This window comes from Trachurus japonicus, chromosome 8, assembly GCF_045865225.1.
Source record: "Trachurus japonicus isolate A0001 chromosome 8, Traja_1.0".
NCBI classification, from domain to species: domain Eukaryota; kingdom Metazoa; phylum Chordata; class Actinopteri; order Carangiformes; family Carangidae; genus Trachurus; species Trachurus japonicus.
The window spans coordinates 26279938-26299337 of record NC_140914.1 but is presented as its reverse complement, the minus strand read 5'-3'; the positions used below and the strand labels follow the sequence as shown (position 1 = coordinate 26299337).

Genomic DNA, 19400 nt, shown 5'->3' with positions numbered 1-19400 from the left:
CCAAAATATTTACTGTAGAAACACCAAATCGTACCGAAATTTTCAGTAAGTCCTTAGAGCAACGTTGATCTGTGTTTTGTTCTGATAGGAGTTACCGTTTTCTCACCTTTAAGCCTAAATGTGAGACCGGTGCAGAGGCAGAAAATGGCTCTTTTTCTCCACGTTTCTGTCTGTCTCAGCCTGCAGGGGCTCGTTAACTTCATAAACAATCCACCTGGCGCTCGTTTAAATGTTTATAAACAGAGACACAGCTAAATCAGACTGACACAGGATGCAGCTCATAGTCACACACACACACAGACTCTAGAACCAGCTTCATGTGATTACAGTTACACACACACACACAGGTAATTTCATGTGATTACACACACACACACACACACACACAGGTAACTTCATGTGATTAGCCTAAATGTGAGACCGGTGCAGAGGCAGAAAATGGCTCTTTTTCTCCACGTTTCTGTCTGTCTCAGCCTGCGGGGGCCCCTATCGCCGTGGTAACCTCTTTGATCCTCAGGCCAGAGCTCGTTAACTTCATAAACAATCCACCTGGCGCTCGTTTAAATGTTTATAAACACCGACACAGCTAAATCAGACTGACACAGGATGCAGCTACTAACTAACTATGTGTCAAGTCAGTCACACACACACACACACACACACAGACTCTAGAGCCAGCTTCATGTGATTACAGTCACACACACACACACACACACACACACACAAACACACACACACCTTCATGTGATTAAAACACAGTTAACGTGCAACAGAATTTAAACTTAAACCATGATTTAATCTGGTTTTAAAGTTAAACCTTGTTGGTGTCAAATGCGTCAAATGCCTCTCGTGGGAGCAGCTGATAGATTCCCCCCCCAGCTGAAAGCAGCCCACCCCACCAGCCAGAGGGTCCAGGACCATAGGGACTGCAGTGGAGGAAGGCTGCAGACACCCTGCACAATGGCACCCAGTACACAGAAGTTAGACAGGACCAGTCAGCCCATCCGTTCAACAAATCAGTTTATGCTACTGTGATTTATGTAGCCTAGTTAAATACTACAGTAATCATCATAGTGTATTGGCAGGAAAGACCATTTAAATCTGTATCAAATATCGATTAATGAATTAATCGATAATTTGCATGTTGGTCTTGGTTAAGTACCACCTTGAAAAAAAAAACAATGTTTTGTTGCTTAAGCTATTCAGTCATTCAATGGTATACTAAAATCCATGTGAAAAAAATGCTTCTCACTGTTCTCAGGTCAAATATTTATATGCGATTAAAATGCAATTAATTGCGATTAATTAATTACAAAGCCTCTAATTAATTAGATTAATTGTTTTAATTGAGTCCTGGCCCTATTACACACACACACACACACACACAACCTAATGTGATTACAGCTCCTCCATATCAGTGCTTATAGAAAGATGATCATGTGTCTGTCTGATCAGCTCTGTCTTGACCTTAAGATCGTGGGTTTGATTCCCATGTTGACAGAAATGGCAAAATCGGCAGTAGCCCCGTGGCCCATTCAAAATTTCCCGAGAGGAAATTTTCTAGTTTTCACCTGTTGCACTTTTGGCCACTTTTGCTGTATGAACTTGTATTACTTGTTATGTACTTAAGATTATAAGGAATTTGTGCAATGAATCAACTTCCACTGCTCATCATTTAGGCAAAGTGCACAACTGTTCATTGTGAAAGGAACTTGAGCTATGATTATAGTTTTGGATTATTCAATCAGCCCTCAGTTGTCCGCTGCGCTCTGTCTGAGCTTTTTTTTTTAAGAGGTGAGTCACCTGATGTCAGCACTAAGTTCCTTTTGATTGGAGGAAAGTAGCCACACCTGTCCTCTCATCGGTGAATCTGTGATCAATCTCTGTGGTCTACTGACGAGAGAATAAGTTACACCTGGCTTGACCAAGCCGCTGCTCCTCAGCCTGGCTCGGCGTTAGTGCAACCAATTAAGCCAAGATGCGCCGACCAGACTAGGTCAAGCCGCGCTTGCTCAGTTACCCTGGATTTCTTTATTCTACTTTTGTGCAATACCCCTCTGGGTTGAACTGGAGTGTTGTGTGGTGCTGCAATTGTAACGTTATCTGATGGTGCAATTTCAATGCGCATGTCCTGCTGTTGTAGCTTCTAGGCCTTTATATGTTTGGAAAACTCCACATGTTTCCTTAGTGCAGTCCTCCCACGTGTTCCGTAATTGCCATAACATCGTATATGTTATGTAACGTTATCCACCGCTCCATTTATTGATTTTTTGCTGGCTTCATTGAAAACAAATGCGCATGGGCGAGAGGAGCGTAACCAAAACAGCGGCAAAGTGATCAGACTTGCATAGTTCCCCTTTAAATGTAGTAAAATCTGATTTTCTCTCATTGCCATAGAACTCAGGCGGCATGCATCCGTGCCGGTAGAGCACCCTCAATAAATTGCTGTGGGAATAGCACACAGCTCATTGACATCATGGGGGTGTGTGTTTCTAGGTCACATCTTCAGGCTTTACAAAATGCATTTTTTCGTCTTTTTATGTGATGTTGAGTCAAAGTTATGATTATTTTTATATCACACTTTTTTTTTTTTTAACGGAAGTAGCGATACTCGCCCGAACTCACAAAGTAGACCGTTTTTATTTTATTTTTGTTCATAAAAACAATGGTTTGAGCCAAGTGAACTTTGAACTGTGACGTATTTGACATTATTGTTATTGACGACGTAATTTCGACCTGCAAAAAATCATTTGAGGAAAAGGGAGCGGAAAGGGGAAAAAATGACAGTAACGATTGAACAGTATGTAATTAATGGATTTGAACCATGGATCAACATCGGACTATGAATATACATCAGATGTGTGAGTACTAATTTGAGCTGGAAGAAGATGAGAATGAGCAGAAAGGAGTGTCGCCATCTGTGGGCGAGGATTCATCCTCCGACTGGAGACGCTAGGGACTTTAAGAAACGGCAGATATCGCCACGGCTACGGCAACCAGAAATAGATCTTTGCTCCACTGATCGAGACTTAAGCCATTGTGCCGGCGTTGCCTGCCATCGCCGGCTGATCTACCACAGCAAATCAAGCGATCCCACGTTGTCGCTACAACGCGTGTCTCAGGTGAGTGGATTAAATGTTTTTCGTTGTATTTCTGAAATGAAACGTGTTCTACGGTTGATAGTGACACACTAACCTATACATTACATGTTTCAGTGACACACACTGGTCAGAAGTGTGCTTAAATAGTCAACTGTAATTTAATTATTCGAAATAAAGTGTAGGAAAATATGCGCATTTCCGTTCATTATGCTCTGACTACTTGGCATAATACATTTACAAAAATAGATTTGAATAATATAATAATATTAACAGTGTCCTATTTCCCTTGAAGCTATGTCATCTGCATGTCTGCCCAGTGTGAGTGGGACAAAGAAAAACGTTCACAGTAGGTCACTTAACTTTACAATAACAGTTCACACTGAACTAACTGGTTTGAGAACTTTGATGTCCATGTTATCATTCTGCAGATCACCAATGGAGTGGACCGAGGCTCATACGATATGTCTCTGCCGTGAAATCCTTGTGACAGAGCCTTTTAAATATAAAAAAGGCAGTGTTGAAAGGGGGAAGGTGTGGAACAGGGTGGCAGAGTCCCTGAACAGCTGCCAGGAGCTCCAGTTCAAGGTAACACAGAGGGCAGTGAGGGAGAGGTTTGCCTGTGTCCAAGCCAGATACAAAAGTGACAACCGTAAAGACGAAAACAGCACTGGGACCTCCAAGCCCATGTCAGAGCTGGACCAGCTGATTGAAGAAATTCGTGAAAAAGAACAGGCAGCAGAGGAAAGCAGAGGGAGCGAGGAAGGTCAGAAAAAGACCGGGGAACAGGAGACCGGGCAAAAGCAGAGGAAGTAAGGGGGAAGGCCATGGAGAGGATGGGTCAAACAAGGGATGGGTCAAAGAAGTGGAAATGAAACTATAGAGTACCTAAGAGAAAAGGGGGAAGCCGAGAGAGCCCTGAAAGAGTAACAGCTGGAATTGGAGAGGCAGGAACTGGAGGCCCAACGGAACAGAGCGCAAGAGCACCAGGCACAACACAGAGAAATGATGACGCTCCTTCAGCAACAGCAGAATATGATGCTACAGCAGCAACGGGCAGATCATGCTTGCCCTAATAGAGAAAACAAAGAAAAACACGCACTCTCCAACAAAACTCTCAGGAACAACTAAAGAGGTGCACAGCCAGAAGATAAACTTAAAGAAACAGAAGAAAGGCCAGCAGCACTCGTGTCCTTCTGCGTCGGCGCTTAACATGCACAGACCGGTTTCGACAACGTCTTCCTCAGTGTGCAAAATTCAGCAGGAAGTGATGCATTTAAATACTCACAGGTGTGGTTAATCACTTGATTGATCAGTATAAATATTGGAGACAAATAACAAATTACAGACATTAGAAAAATAGAAATATGTAGAAAAGTTTCAAGTTTCAAGTTTCAATACTTTATTGCCATGTCAACAACTTGTTGATTGGAATTTGTTTCAGTGGGCTTCACACACTGACATAAAAACACAACATACACCCAATACAGTACATGATAAAAGCAGAGTAAAGTGCACAAGTAATAAATAAATAATCAGTAAATCAATAGATAAATATAAATATGGCACATTAAAACAATACCCTGTCCCTCTAAATGGACTATGGTATTTTAAAATAATATTTCTGAGGTGTTGAGGAGTCTGACAGTTTGTGGGTATGTGCTGTTCTGGAGTCGGGTTGTTCTGGATTTTATGCTCCTCAGTCTTTTTTGTGAGGGCAGGAAGTTAAAAAGGCAGTTAGCTGGGTGGGAAGGGTCTTTTAAAATCTTAACGCCTTTCTTCTGCAGTCTGGCCTCATAGATCTCAGATGTGGATGGAACCTCACATCCAATGATTTTAGATGCAGTGCGTACCACCTTGTTTAGCTGCCTCTTTTCCTCCGCAGACACATTCCCAAACCAAACAGTAATACCAAACGTGAGAACACTCTCAACAGCTGCCGTGTAAAACTGGAGCAATCCTTTGCTGGACACACCACACTTTTTCAGTTGTTTTAAAAAGAACAGTCTCTGGTGTGCTTTCTTTAAAATGGTGCTGGTGTTGTCCTTCCACTTCAAGGAAGATGATATGTTAATTCCCAAGAATCTATAACTGTCCACTCTCTGCACCTCTATGTTGTTGATGGCCAGAGGTAGGTGGTCTTCTTTGTGTCTGCGGAAATCTATAACCGCTTCCTTAGTTTTCAAAGCATTCAGTTCCAGATTATTTGTATTGCACCAGTCCACAAGAGATGCTATTTGGTTCCTGTACAATAATTCATCGTTCTTAGTGATTAAGCCCACTACTGTGGTGTCATCAGCAAATTTAAACAATTTAACAGTTTGAAAATGTGAGACACAATCATTGGTATATAAAGAAAACAGCAGTGGCGACAAAACACACCCCTGTGGGGCCCCTGTACTGATGGTTAAGGGTTTTGATGTTTTGTTATTGCACTTAACCACCTGAACCCTCTCTGTTAAAAAGTCCAGAACCCACTGACACAATGAGTGTTCGACTCCCATGTGGAGGAGCTTGTCATACAGTCTAGATGGTAAAATCGTATTAAAAGCTGAACTAAAATCGACAAAAAGAACTCTTGCGTAATTGCCAGGACCCTCTAGGTGCTGCAGGATGGAGTGCAGGCACAGTGACACAGTATCATCCACCGACCTGTTAGCTCTGTATGCAAACTGGTACGGTTCAAGAGTGACATTAGAGAGGTAATTACATACCAAGCGTTCAAATACTTTCATAATGACTGATGTTAAAGCCACAGGTCTATAGTCGTTCAGACAGCTTGGGTTGGATTTTTTGGGCACAGGTACAATCACAGCTGACTTAAAACATGCTGGAACTTTCTGTTGAGCAAGGGAGTGATTAAAGATATCCGTCAAAATAGGTGCTAATTCATAAGCACAGTATTTAAGGCTAGCAGGAGATATCTGATCAGGGCCAGCTGCCTTTCTACTATTTTGTCTGCGCAGCAGGTTCCTTACCTCGTGCTCTCTAATTGTAAATGGAGCAGCAGAGGGTTCTGATAGGGCAGTAGTAGGTTGTAAGTAATTTTTTGCATCAAACCTACAGTAAAACTTATTCAACTCATCAGGCAGGTTAGGGTCAATGTCTGAGGAAACATGCTTTGGCTTATAATTAGTCATCGATTGGAAGCCCTTCCACAACTCTCTATTGTTTTTGGAGCTGAGTTTGTTTTCCAGCTTCTCTTTATAATCCCTTTTGGATTCCTTCATTGCCTTGCTAAATTTATACTTAGCAGTCCTATAGAGATCTTTATCGCCAGATTTAAAAGCTGCATCTTTCTCCCTCCACAATGCCTTAATATCCCTGCTGAACCATGGTTTGTTGTTACTATAAACCATTACAGACTTAGATGGAACACACACATCTTCAACAAATTTAATATATGACGTGACCACATCAGTGTAGGTGTTTAAGTCCTCATTTGGTTCTTTCAAAGTGGACCAGTCCGTTGTAGCAAAGCAGTCACTCATCATATCCATCGCTTGAGGGGACCATTGCTTAACAGTCCTCCTACAGGGCTTGATTGCTTTCAGTTTCTGCCTATATTCTGGAATAAGGAAAACTGTGTTGTGGTCGGAATCTCCCAGAGGGGCTCTCATGACAGTGTGAAAGGCCCGCGGGATAACACAATAACACTGATCAAGTGTATTCTCACCTCTGGTGGGTGAGTATATTTGTTCCTTATACCTGGGCAAAACTTTCTTCAAGCTGACATGATTGAAATCGCCCAGCACCAGCAGGAGAGAGTCTGGGTGAGAGCTTTCAATCTCTGTAATTTGGGCAGAGAGCTGCTGAACGGCAGCTGTAGCCCCAGCTTGAGGAGGGATGTAAACTGCAATCAATATAAAAGATGCAAATTCCCTGGGGACATAGAATGGCCTGCAACTGATGGTAAGAGTCTCAAGTTCAGGAGAGCATGACTGTGACATGATCTTACTGTCCGCACACCACTTTTGATTCACATAGAAGCATACGCCACCTCCTCGCTTCTTTTGTGACTCCGCCGTACGGTCCGCTCGATACAGAGTGAAACCGTCCTGCTGCAGCGCTGAGTTGTTTATCTTGTCATCCAGCCAGGTCTCAGTGAAACATAGAACCGAGCTGTTAGTGTAGTCTCTGTGCGAGGCAATTAGCATGGTCAGTTCATCCACTTTATTTGTCAAAGAGCGAGCGTTGGAAAGTATCATACTCGGTAGCGGTGTACGGTGACGCCGCCGACGTTGTCGTACCAGGAAGCCGGCTCTTCTCCCTCTCCTCCTGGGTCTCCCGTGTTGCGTGTAAGCGGGTGTCGTGACTCCGTCTCGCCCATCAGCAACAAAGTCCTCCGAGGAGTAAAGCAATCCTGGTTTGAAGTCCGGCATACTTCCACGGATCCGTAATAGATCAAACCGATTGTATTTGATCGAACAGTGCGCTACTTCCACTCGGACACACACAACAAACAAACACACACACAGTGTGAGCCACACCAAGTCGCCATAGTACGGCGCCATGCTCCTTGAGGAGGCACGGTGGCACAGTGGTTAGCACTGTTGCCTCACAGCAAGAAGGTCCTTTGGCCTGTAACATGTAACAATATATAGAAAAATATAACAAATATTCAACAACCCAGACATCTCAAATATTATAGGTAAATCCACAGGTAAATAGACCAATTAAAAAAATTAAAGAAGAGGGGGAGAGAAGAGGGAAAGAGTTTTACTGCAACGAGAAGCATTTTGGATACACATGTTACAGACTGAGTACCCTAAAGGGATGAATGAGGAGTTGTTGGGATGCTTTCTATAATGTTTGTCGGTAAAGTTTTCTATTGTGCGCATATTGTCAGTAAAGTTCTCTATTATGTGCATATTGTTGGTAAAGTTTTCTATCATGTGCATATTGTTGGTAAAGTTTTCTATTATGTGCATGGTGTGGAGTCTCATGGAGTATATTCTGGATTCTGTATTTTGTGGCTTGATGTAGGGCTTTAGTCTGGTATTTCATTTTCATTTTGATACTGGATCTTCATTTTGATACTGGATGAGTATTATGTTATATATAGAGGGAGCTACAGCTTTTCCAGCACTTTATGTTTTCACTGTGCTGTTGTGCTCTGTCTCCTTTTATTGTAATGGCTGACCGCATTTTTTTAATTGGTCTATTTACCTGTGGATTTACCTATAATATTTGAGATGTCTGGGTTGTTGAATATTTGTTATATTTTTCTATATATTGTTACATTTTTCTACATATTTCTATTTTTCTAATGTCTGTAATTTGTTATTTGTCTTGAATATTTATACTGATCAATCAAGTGATTAACCACACCTGTGAGTATTTAAATGCATCACTTCCTGCTGAATTTTGCACACTGAGGAAGACGTTGTCGAAACCGGTCTGTGCATGTTAAGCGCCGACGCAGTATGTAATAAAGGACAATGAGAAGGACACGAGTGCTGCTGGCCTTTCTTCTGTTTCTTTAAGTGCCCTAATAGAGAGCCTGAAGAAAAAAGAGTAGGCCTGTTTTGGAAACATCATTTCCAGCAATGAATATTATTTATTTTGAAACATTATTTTTGCACAAGCTGTGCATATTATTTATTTTGAAACATTATTTTTGTACAAGCTGTGAATATTATTTATTACTGAAACATTATTTTTGTAAACTGAATACCAGCTATGAAATGAAAACAAAGTATGACTCATTTTGGGACGTATAAGACATTTATTTCTGTTCAGTTCTTGTAAATATTGATCACACATAGCAAGAATAAACATCCAGAATACAAATGATAATTGTTAATTATGGATCCCCATCCCGGGTTTTCTATGGAGTTTTTCCTCAGTGGATGTGAGGGTCTAAGGACAGAGGCTGTTGTTATGATGCCATGTAAAGCCCTTTGAGACAAACTGTTTGTAAATCGGGCTATACAAATAAAATTGCCTTGCCTTAAGTGAAGACTATTCTTAATTCAAAATAATAATAATAACAATAAAAAACAATTAACTGAGATATCGTTCACATATAAAAAACAAACAAACAAAAAAACAACCACCATCTATTTTATGAGAAATATTCTCGAATGTGTGGGGGCTCAAGGCCAAAAAAAACGTGAGGTCTGGTTACCGTGTAGGCATGTCAGTGCATTTCTCAACAGAGCAGACACAACATATAATTTCCCCACGCTATTCAACTCGATTTTCAAATTCTTTTTGAAGTCCAAAAACTTAAAGCAGAAGTAAGTGATATATTTGTGTTAATATAAGTCTTAAATAGTTATATCTTCTGACAGCAATCACTTACATAGAGTGTTTGGTCTGAAACACGGGTCTGTCAGTCACTCTGCTCTGCTCTGAGCCGAGGAGAAAACATTTATCGTATCCTACAGTTTTTATCCAATGAGGAGAGAGAACGGCATGCAGGGCTGTGTGTGCAGCCAAGGGACGCCGTGAATGTGGCGACGTAGGGACGAGGACTGTTATGGTGCGTTCAAGGAAACTCGTATTTTTCCGACCGTGAAGTGGTACCAGTTCGATCTGGTACGAGTTCACTGGTCGGAAGTTACGAGTGGCCGTTATAGTGACTTTCACCGGTAAAACAGGTCTGAAAAACGCGAGTGGGTTGCCTGAAACGCTACAAAGTCGTAAGTTGTGACTTGAAGCTGTAATTTACGATTTCAAAAGCCTGCCTGGAACGCAGCATTAGCGAAAACGACCGGACCATTTACTTCTGCTTTAAAGTAATTGGCTATGTCACCAAATAGCCATTCCACTGACAGCCTGACTTCATTCATGCTCTTATTAAAAGCCTGCATTTGCGGAGTGAGCTGCACATTACGGAATGGAGCCTGAAGGTGCACACGCAGTGGGTATACAGGGTCTCCATACACACACATGCGCTGACCACCTGGAGAAACGGCATGCTCTTCCAGGACAGTCAGAAAGCTGGAATCTGCAAGCATCCCAGAATCGTGTTTACTCCCCTCTGCAAGGCAAAAACGATAGATGACATTACATTTATTTAGCACATCAGTGAAGCACAGTAGCCTATGACACGAGTTGCGGGTTGTTTCTGTTTTACATTTTTTTCTCCTTTTTTTGAGAGGATGCAGCTGCCATCAGTGAGTTATAGCCCACAGTTTAAATTAATTTCATTATTTTGAGTAAAAACAACAGAAAAAAGGAGACCGGAATGAAGTTTTCTTTCACCCCCCCAATTAATGCAGCCAATAAAGTATATTTATTTGTATGTTTCAGACAAAAAAATGTCACCATGTCCCCTAGGGGGCTCCCTAGACATATGACTGTTCTAATAATAGTAGGACGAAATGATATTGCTGTTTTAATTTTTGATTTATTTTGTTTATTTATTAATTTTTTCAACATTTTTTGTAACAGAGTGGTCCCTCATTAAAACAGGCCACAATATATTAATAATAATAATAATAATAATAATACATCATACATCAGAAGACAACCAAAGTTAAGCAACTAAAGACTTTACTTTTATGTGGTGTGTTGCTTGCCATAGGGTTCGAAAATGGGCCTTAACAGGAATAACGCAAGTCAGTTTTAACAGGACCTGAGGGTTAAAACAAGGTAATGATGCTGATGTTGGCCTACAGTCTCTCATGTGGTCTAGGAGTGGCTGTGTGTCTGACCTTTGTTTTTTTATTTAGAAATTTTTAGTGAATAACTCATGAAATAAAGTCTAATAAATATAAATTGCAGTCTGTTACTTTCTCAGGGGTAACCGCTATATGGCTAAAATACAGAAGCCTAGAAAGAACAGTTCTTTCTTGTAAAATTAAGTACTCAGAAGAAAAAGAAAAGTGAAAGAGAGGTTTACAGGAAATGAGACCAGTGTGAAGTGTGTCTGCGTCGTTAGTAGCTCAGATTTCTGTCATGTTGCCTCAATAATAAATGATACACTGCAGCTTTTTCCTCTGAACCATGCCGCACAGACTGCAGAGAAACCTACACTTTTTGACAATTGGTAAGACATATTAAATATCTATCATTGAATTCAGTTAAATAAATTTGAATGGAAATAAAACAATGCAAAAATACTGATTGAGGCCATATTTTTCTCGTGTAGTCTCTTTTCTGTTGGCTTCATCTGTACCAGCTGGAGGTCAGTCCATTCTTTTGTGAAATATATTCCATGTTTCCAAATTTTGAGCAAAATATTAAATAGTAGATAATGTCTTGCGCCTGATAGGTGTTCAGGTCAGACTGGCTGGATCTGGATCTACTCGGTGCTCTGGAAGAGTTGAAATCTATCGCAACAATATCTGGGGAACAGTCTGTGATGACGACTGGGACTTGAATGATGCCATGGTGGTGTGCAGAGAGTTGGACTGTGGTGCAGTACTGAATGCAACTCAATCAGCCCGTTTTGGTGAAGGAACTGGGCAAATCTGGCTGGATGATGTGGCCTGTACAGGAAGTGAGAAGTCTCTAAGTAAGTGTCAGAATAACGGATTTGGGAGACACAACTGTAAACACAGTGAGGACGCTGGTGTCGTCTGTTCAGGTGAGAGAAATATTACCTTGAATACTGTATTTGGAAGTTAGGAGTGTAAAACTAAATCTGAAGAGTTAATTTGCAAAAGCAGATAATTCTATAATCTTCATTTTTTATTTTTTATTTACATAAGGTGATATCAGTCAAACCAAAGTTGAATGACTTTGAGATGTAACAAAACAGACATATCTCAAAAAAATAAAGTTTTATTGAAAACAACACTATGCAAAGAATAATTACAAAGCCTTAGCTCATTTTTTTCAAAATGGCACTTATCTGCTTTTGCAAATGAACTAATCCAATAAATCGAGATCTCTGTGTGAGTGTTAGGCCCCGTCCAGACAAATCCGTTTTTTTCGAATCCGGATAAATACTTTATCGGATTGGCCTCGCGTCCACACGAATCCGGCGTTTTCAGGGGGTGAAAACGGGTCCCAGAGTGGGAAAATTTGAAAACGCCGCCCCAGCGTTTTCGTCTGGACGGCCAATACGGATTGTTTCTGAAACGATGATGTCATGCCCCCCGCCGCTCTACCTGTAACCTGAGACACACACACACACACACACACACACACAGAGACACAGACCGCTGCAGCAGCTGCAGACTGACAGTCTATGGACGTAACAACAACAACGGCCGACTAACGTCGCGTCGCTCAGACGGCGCTGCGGCTGAATCGCGCCTGTTTAATCATCATTGATCGTAATATTTACTCTGACACGACTCCCTGTCAACATTTAATCCATGTTTGAGTTTGAATACAGCTGGGGACTTCTTCTATTGAATTACAGCGGGGACCCGTCTTCTTCAGCTGTCTTAAGTGTTTATGTGTGGCAGGCAGCGCTGCAGCGCCACACACACGCCTGCAGTATGTAGGTACTACAGCGTTTTGGGTCATTTCAGGTGATCCGTGTGGACGCAGGTATTTCTGAAAACGATGCCGTGTTTACGGAGAGAAACCAAATGCATCATCTTTAACCGGAAACACACTCCCACCCCTGTCCCAAAAATCCTCTGTGCCGACGGCTCTGAACTAGAGTTCGTCTCCAGTTACAAATACCTTGGCCTCTGGTTGGATTCATCACTCTCCTTCACCACCCACATCAAACACCTTCAGTCTAAAGTCAAAGCTCGTCTGAGCTTCCTTTACCGGAACAAGGCCTCCTTCACCCGTGCAGCCAAACATACACTCGTCAAAATGACCATCCTGCCCATCTTCGATTACGGTGACTCCATATACAGAATTGCACCTCACTCCACTCTCAGCAAACTGGACCCACTCCACCACTCCGCCATCCGTTTTGCCACTGGGGCTCCATTCACCACTCACCACTGCAACCTCTATAACCTGGTAGACTGGACTTCCCTCCACACCAGACGGCTCCATCACTGGTTTCTGCTCATCTACAAAACCATTCTCGGCATCACACCTCTCTACCTCTCTTCCCTTCTGCACCTCTCTCACCCTGCCCGCAATCTAAGGTCCAGTGCATTCATCATCAACCTCTCCATCCCCAAAGTCTGCACCGTCTTTGGACGCAGTGCCTTCCGGTTCGCTGCAGCCTTTGACTGGAACACCTTACAAAACACCCTTAAACTTTCTGTCCTCACGTCTCTCTCTGTTTTCAAACAAAATTTACTACAAATCACAGTCAACTCCTGCACTTGCTGACAGGCTTCTTGTCATGCCCCATTGATTAATTACATTGTATTGTATTGTATTTTATTGATTATATTGATATATTGTATGTACTGTATTGTATAGAATTTTTCTGTGTAATTTATTAACCTTGTTTCACTTTTAGCACTCCCCTCCCCCTTCCCCCTCAGGCTGCACTTGAAAATAAGAATTTTGTTCTTAATTTGCTTGCCTGGTTAAATAAAGGTTAAAAAAAAAAAAAAAAAAAGATTTTTTTCAAAACGATTAAAGGGGACCTATTATGCTTTTCCAGCTTTTCAGACTTTTATATATGTTTAAAATGTTGGATAATGGTTCTAGAGGCCGTGGAAGTGTCATATCCTGAGGTTAATGCATTTGGAGGTAAACCCTGCTAGATAATTGGGATTTCTCTGCACACCTGTTACACTCGGTTGCGCTGAGTTTTTTTTGACATGAGCTCGCATCTACGTCATGGCGTGCCGGACTCCCCTACATGGTCATGCCGAGGTCTCTGCTCCAGCCGGCCCCGCCTCCTCCCATGCTGCTCTGTTGTGGCTGGTGTCACAGCGGAGAGCGGAGCGGACTACTTCCTGCTTTTTCCCTGCATGTTTTAGCGCTGTAGCGTCACTTTACTTTAAGTTTTATTTAGAAGTTTACGCCGACGTTTCATGTAAGTGAAGCTGTACCTGTGTGAGAAGCGACGTACCGCCGGGGCGACGTTGTTCGCCGGACCGACGTAACGCTGGACCGCCGGAGCGCCGGAGCACCGGAGCTCCGGAGCTGCAGCGGCTCCTCACACAGGCAGAGCCCGTCTGCAGGCCTCCTTGGCCGGGCAGGCGTCCGTGCTCATCGCGGTAGAGAAAACCATCGCTAATAAACATACCCGCAGGTTTTTTAGACGTTTACCGCCGTGTGGTTAGTCTATTTAGCAGAATGTTGGTCTCATTGATGAAATCTTGTGGCAGTTGAATTAGTTTGAATGAAAAGTGAAGCTGTGAGAAGGAGGAGGAGAGGAGCAGTGCTGCTGTAGTCTATGTGCACAAATCACCTCATTTACATCAATAAATAACTGTTTTACAATGAACTGACCAGTCTGCATATATTTTTAATTTATTTTATATATTTATTTTTGCATTTTTATATTACATGTTACATGGTTACAGTAGCCTACATGGCAAAGACTACTCCATACCATCTTTGGTTAGGGTGAGACTAGGTCATGGGCACATTTCATTACACAATGTAGACTGGTCAGATGCAGACTGGAGATCTGGCAATTTGCCTACTGCAGATTTAGCTTTTGTTTGCATACTACATTTTGGCCAAATCAGTATAGGTACTAGTAGTAGACATCGTCATGGTAACGCAATGCTGAGGGAGTGGTTCATTTGCATTTAAAGGGAGGGGCCACTGAAACAGACCGTTTTGCAGAGCCCTGTTTTTGACAATGCTGTGATGTTTGATCTTTGGGGTATTTTGACCGAAGCACGTCACAGACATGTCTTTAAGACACCCAGGAACTATTTTAGTTGGTGCAAAAAGGAGCATAATAGGTCCCCTTTAAGAAAAAGATCGGATTCGGTGAAGCCGCGTATTCGTCTGGACGGGGCCTTAGATTTTGGCCTATTGTATATTTTGGTATGGTGTCTAGTTTTAGATTTGATGATCCAGCTACAAATTTAAAGGAGCTACAGAAACATGAACCCACCTGATCAGTATCAGTGCTGACACTGACCTGATGAAGCTGGCCAGGTGTTGGACACTTTGTCAGTGTCAAACAAAGTTCTATGTTCCCTCTGTAATTTATATTCATTCAGTGACAACCAACATTTGTGTTTGTAAACACAAACATGAGTCATATTTGACATGAGTGACATCAAATGTTCTTATTTTTGAGGAAGTTATTAAAGTGTAGTTTGTTATGTCTTGTATCTGTTAGGTGCTCAGATCAGACTGGCTGGATCTGGATCTACTCGCTGCTCTGGAAGAGTTGAAATCTATCACAACACCTGGGGAACAGTCTGTGATGACAACTGGGACTTAAATGTTGCCATGGTGGTGTGCAGAGAGTTGGGCTGTGGTCCAGCACTGAGTGTAACAAAATCAGCCCATTTTGGTGAAGGAACTGGGAAAATCTGGCTCGATGATGTGGCCTGTACAGGAAGTGAAATGTCTCTAAGTGAGTGTCTGCACAGAGGATTTGGGACACATGACTGTGGACATCATGAGGACGCTGGTGTTGTCTGTTCAGGTGAGGGAAATAATTTACTGTATTTGGAACCATAGGAGGGTAAAACTAAATCTCTAAGTAATCCAATAAATAGATATCTAGATGAGTGTCAGTGCAGTAGATTTTGGCCTATTTCAAATAAATGTATATCTTGTTGCAGCGGGCGTGCTCTACCAAGTGAGATATACGACACTCGCAGCTCAGCTTTTTAAATCGGAGCTTCGATTGAGCATTTCAGTGACGTGAACAGCCGTTCATTAATGCCGCCGCTACTTCAGAGTCGGGGCAGACACAGTAACAGCCACTTGTTCCCGTTACCATACCGACGAGCAAACGTGTCCTCTTTAGTTTATCATCCCCCATCGTTCATGTAGCAGTCACTTTACCTTGGACCACATGGGAAAGTGGGTAAAAATGTCCCTAACCATATGTAATTGATGTGGTGGCCTTTTTTTGTTTTGTTTTGGGTTTTTTTTTTGCATTTGTGTTTATTGTGAAGTCGGTCTTAAATTTCATTTGAAGTGGCATTAAAAAAGTCTTAAAAACTCTTGAACTTAACTTGTCTTAAGCTGTAGGAACCCTGGTATCAGTGCTGGCACTGACCTGATGAAGCTGGTCAGGTGTTGGACATGAAATAACAGATCCACATCATTTCTTTGTCAGTGTCAAACAAAGTTCTGTGTTCCCTCTGTAATTTAGGGCGTTTTCACACCTGAAAGTCCGAACCAAGGTCTGTGTTCTGTTACATTGTAATACATTTGGTCCAGTTGGTTAAGACTTCACACTGCAAATGGAATAACAGACTTTACAAGACAAACCTACTGGATGCATCATGTCCCTTTGTTTTGTTTACGCTGCGTTGTTCGGCCGGCTGGCTTACGTTACTTCCTGTTTACAGAAAATGAATCGAGCGAACCACCTTTTTCCCATTGTAATACTATTTCAGCTCCTTTTGTCATATAGAACATGTCTGATTTTGTTTTGCTGAGTCAGCTGGTTAGCGTGACATAACTTCCTGTACCGTAAATCGAGAGCAGAAGAAGAAAGAAACTTCCTGTCATTGATACGAAGGTCCAAATCATAGAAAAAGTTTGTAATTTAAAGAAATTTCCTTGAGATAACTATGACCTGGACAAATGAGAATATTTACAGGCTCATAGAAAAAATAGTTTTCACACTGAAAAAGGTACGAAACTTAGTTTGTTTGGTCCGGACCGGGACCAAAATTTGGTCCTTTGGTGCGGCACCTTTCACATCGGAATTCAGGTTCAGATCAAACTGAAAAGTCTGAAAGTCCGGACCAAACGAGTTATTAAAGTATAGTTTGTTATGTCTTGTATCTGTTAGGTGCTCAGATCAGACTGGCTGGATCTGGATCTACTCGGTGCTCTGGAAGAGTTGAAATCTATCACAACTACATCTGGGGAACAGTCTGTGATTACAACTGGGACTTAAAAGATGCCATGGTGGCGTGCAGTGAGTTGGGCTGTGGTCCAGCACTGAGTGTAACAAATTCAGCCGATTTTGGTGAAGGAACTGGGCAAATCTGGCTTGATGACATTGCCTGTTCAGGAAGTGAAGAGTCTGTAAGTGAGTGTCGGCACAGAGGATTTGGGAAACATTACTGTGGACATCATGACGACGCTGGTGTCATCTGTTCAGGTGAGAGAAATATTAACTCATTTACTGTATTTGGAACCATAGGAGGGTAAAACTCAATCTGTATGTTATCCAATAAATAAAGATCTAGAGGTCTAAACCAAATAATAATGAACCACTTTAGCACCTCAGTCAGAATAAACACGCAGAGATGTAGATCATGGTAACAATGAAATGCAATGTTGTCTAGTTGAGTTCTGGTTGGGCTGGCCATATGCAATTTTAGTCATTCTGTCCTGGATAGTTACTCAGGGGGTTCAATCTCACCATATCAAACTTAAAAGGTTATGGGGCCCCCCCGGTTACATGCTGTCATTCCGACATCCCACCATTTAGACCTAACACCATTCCGACATACCGCTATTCCGACAAGGCTTTCAATATGAGGAAATGTGCATTACTCAACAGGTGACTCCCTTCTTTGCTGATAGAGGAATACCCTGCTGCCCACATGGTTGTGTGTACTTACACAGCAGAGCGTAGACAGGGGCCCAATTCCAATCCGCCCCCAAGCCCTGAACCCTCACTGACTAAAGTGACGTCAGCTCTAAGTGACAAAGTGTGAGAGTCTGTGAGGGTCCAGATGTTGTAAACATGAATGGAACAGCACTTACCCACTCTCACGACACGTTACCTTGACAACAACATGTTGTTGACTCTGGTCTTGGACCGATAATTTACCGTACTTTCAATACGCACAACGTGTGTGAGGGGGACGGACTCAAAACGAAATGTTCCTGGATCAGATATGATCAAATCATCATCAATCACAAACTGCACGTTAATACTGACAGTAAACTTCTTCTTTTTTTTTCTTTCTTTCTTTCTTTTTTCTGGTTGTTGCTCCTGTCCATTAACAATAAAGAGAGCGGCGGAGCTCTCTCTGACCACGCGTGTTAATTTACTTTTTTTTTTTTTTTAACACTTGCGTTCCGACGGCATCTCATGTGTTTGACTTCACAACGCTATGAACTGTGGATAATTCCCCCACCCAAAGTCAGCATCGGTGCGGACTTACGGTAAGGGGGCAGTAAGGGCTCATTCACTGACTCACTGACTTGATGATCTGACAATGGAACAGCCCTCACACACTCACGGACTTCCCGTGAACGCGCCTCTAAGTCAGTGAGTCCGTGAGGGGTCGGATTGGAATTGGGCCAGGGACTAGTCTGCCTGTCTAGCCTCTACCTGGTCTTTTTACTAAACTTAACCAACTCCTTTCTTCATTGCCTAAGCCCAACCAGTGCAAAATCTTTTTTGGGAAAAAATACGCTATTAAAGGAATTGTCAGAAAGGCAGGATGTTTAAAAAAAAAATAATAAAAAAAAAATAATAATAAATACCATCATTCCAAACATAGGAGGCAAAAATTGTCGGAATGATGGGATGTTTGATAGAAAATGAAGTGTTGCCATTTAGACAATTAGAGCCCTATGTCGGACTGGTGGGATGTCACAATGGCGGTTGTCCCCTGGGGCACCCCAGGGCAATTAAAGCAGAAGTAAGTGGTCCGGTCGTTTTCGCTAATGCTGCGTTCCAGGCAGGCTTTTGAAATCGTAAATTACAGCTTCAAGTCACAACTTACGACTTTGTAGCGTTTCAGGCAACCCACTCGTGTTTTCCGACCTGTTTTACCGGTGAAAGTCACTATAACGGCCACTCGTAACTTCCGACTGGTGAACTCGTACCAGATCGAACTGGTACCACTTCACGGTCGGAAAAATACGAGTTTCCTTGAACGCACCATAACAGTCCTCGTCGCTACGTCGCCACATTCATGGCGTCCCTTGGCTGCACACACAGCCCTGCATGCCGTTCTCTCTCCTCATTGGATAAAAACTGTAGGATACGATAAATGTTTTCTCCTCGGCTTACAGCAGAGCAGAGGGACTGAGAGACCCGTGTTTCAGTCTAAACACTCTATGTAAGTGATTGCTGTCGGAAGATATAACTATTTAAGACTTATATTAACACAAATATATCACTTACTTCTGCTTTAACTAATTAAGATTTTGTTCCTACTGCAGATTATGATATGGAATTGATATTGTTAGTGTTACACTGCCCCAAATTGTCGAAAAAGGTGATGCAATGAAATGCCACCCTAGCCATTAGTGATTTGTCTTTTGAATTGAAAAATTAAATGTTTTCAATGTACCATATAGGCTATGTCTTTTCTTTTTGTTTTATATGCAGTGCCCATGCAGCCCACCATCTCCCTG

General features: G+C 42.1%; 1 protein-coding gene across 1 annotated transcript in view; it reads left to right on the top strand.

Annotated features, from left to right (window-relative positions):
• The window catches only part of LOC146983445 (scavenger receptor cysteine-rich domain-containing protein DMBT1-like), a 73686-nt gene that overhangs the window by 37784 nt on the left and 16502 nt on the right, over positions 1-19400 (top strand). The window contains exons 2-4 of the mRNA XM_085785613.1: positions 11323-11637; positions 15229-15540; positions 16867-17181. Of these exons, the coding sequence (XP_085641739.1) occupies positions 11323-11637; positions 15229-15540; positions 16867-17181 (942 nt within the window). The remainder of the gene's footprint in view (positions 1-11322; positions 11638-15228; positions 15541-16866; positions 17182-19400) is intronic.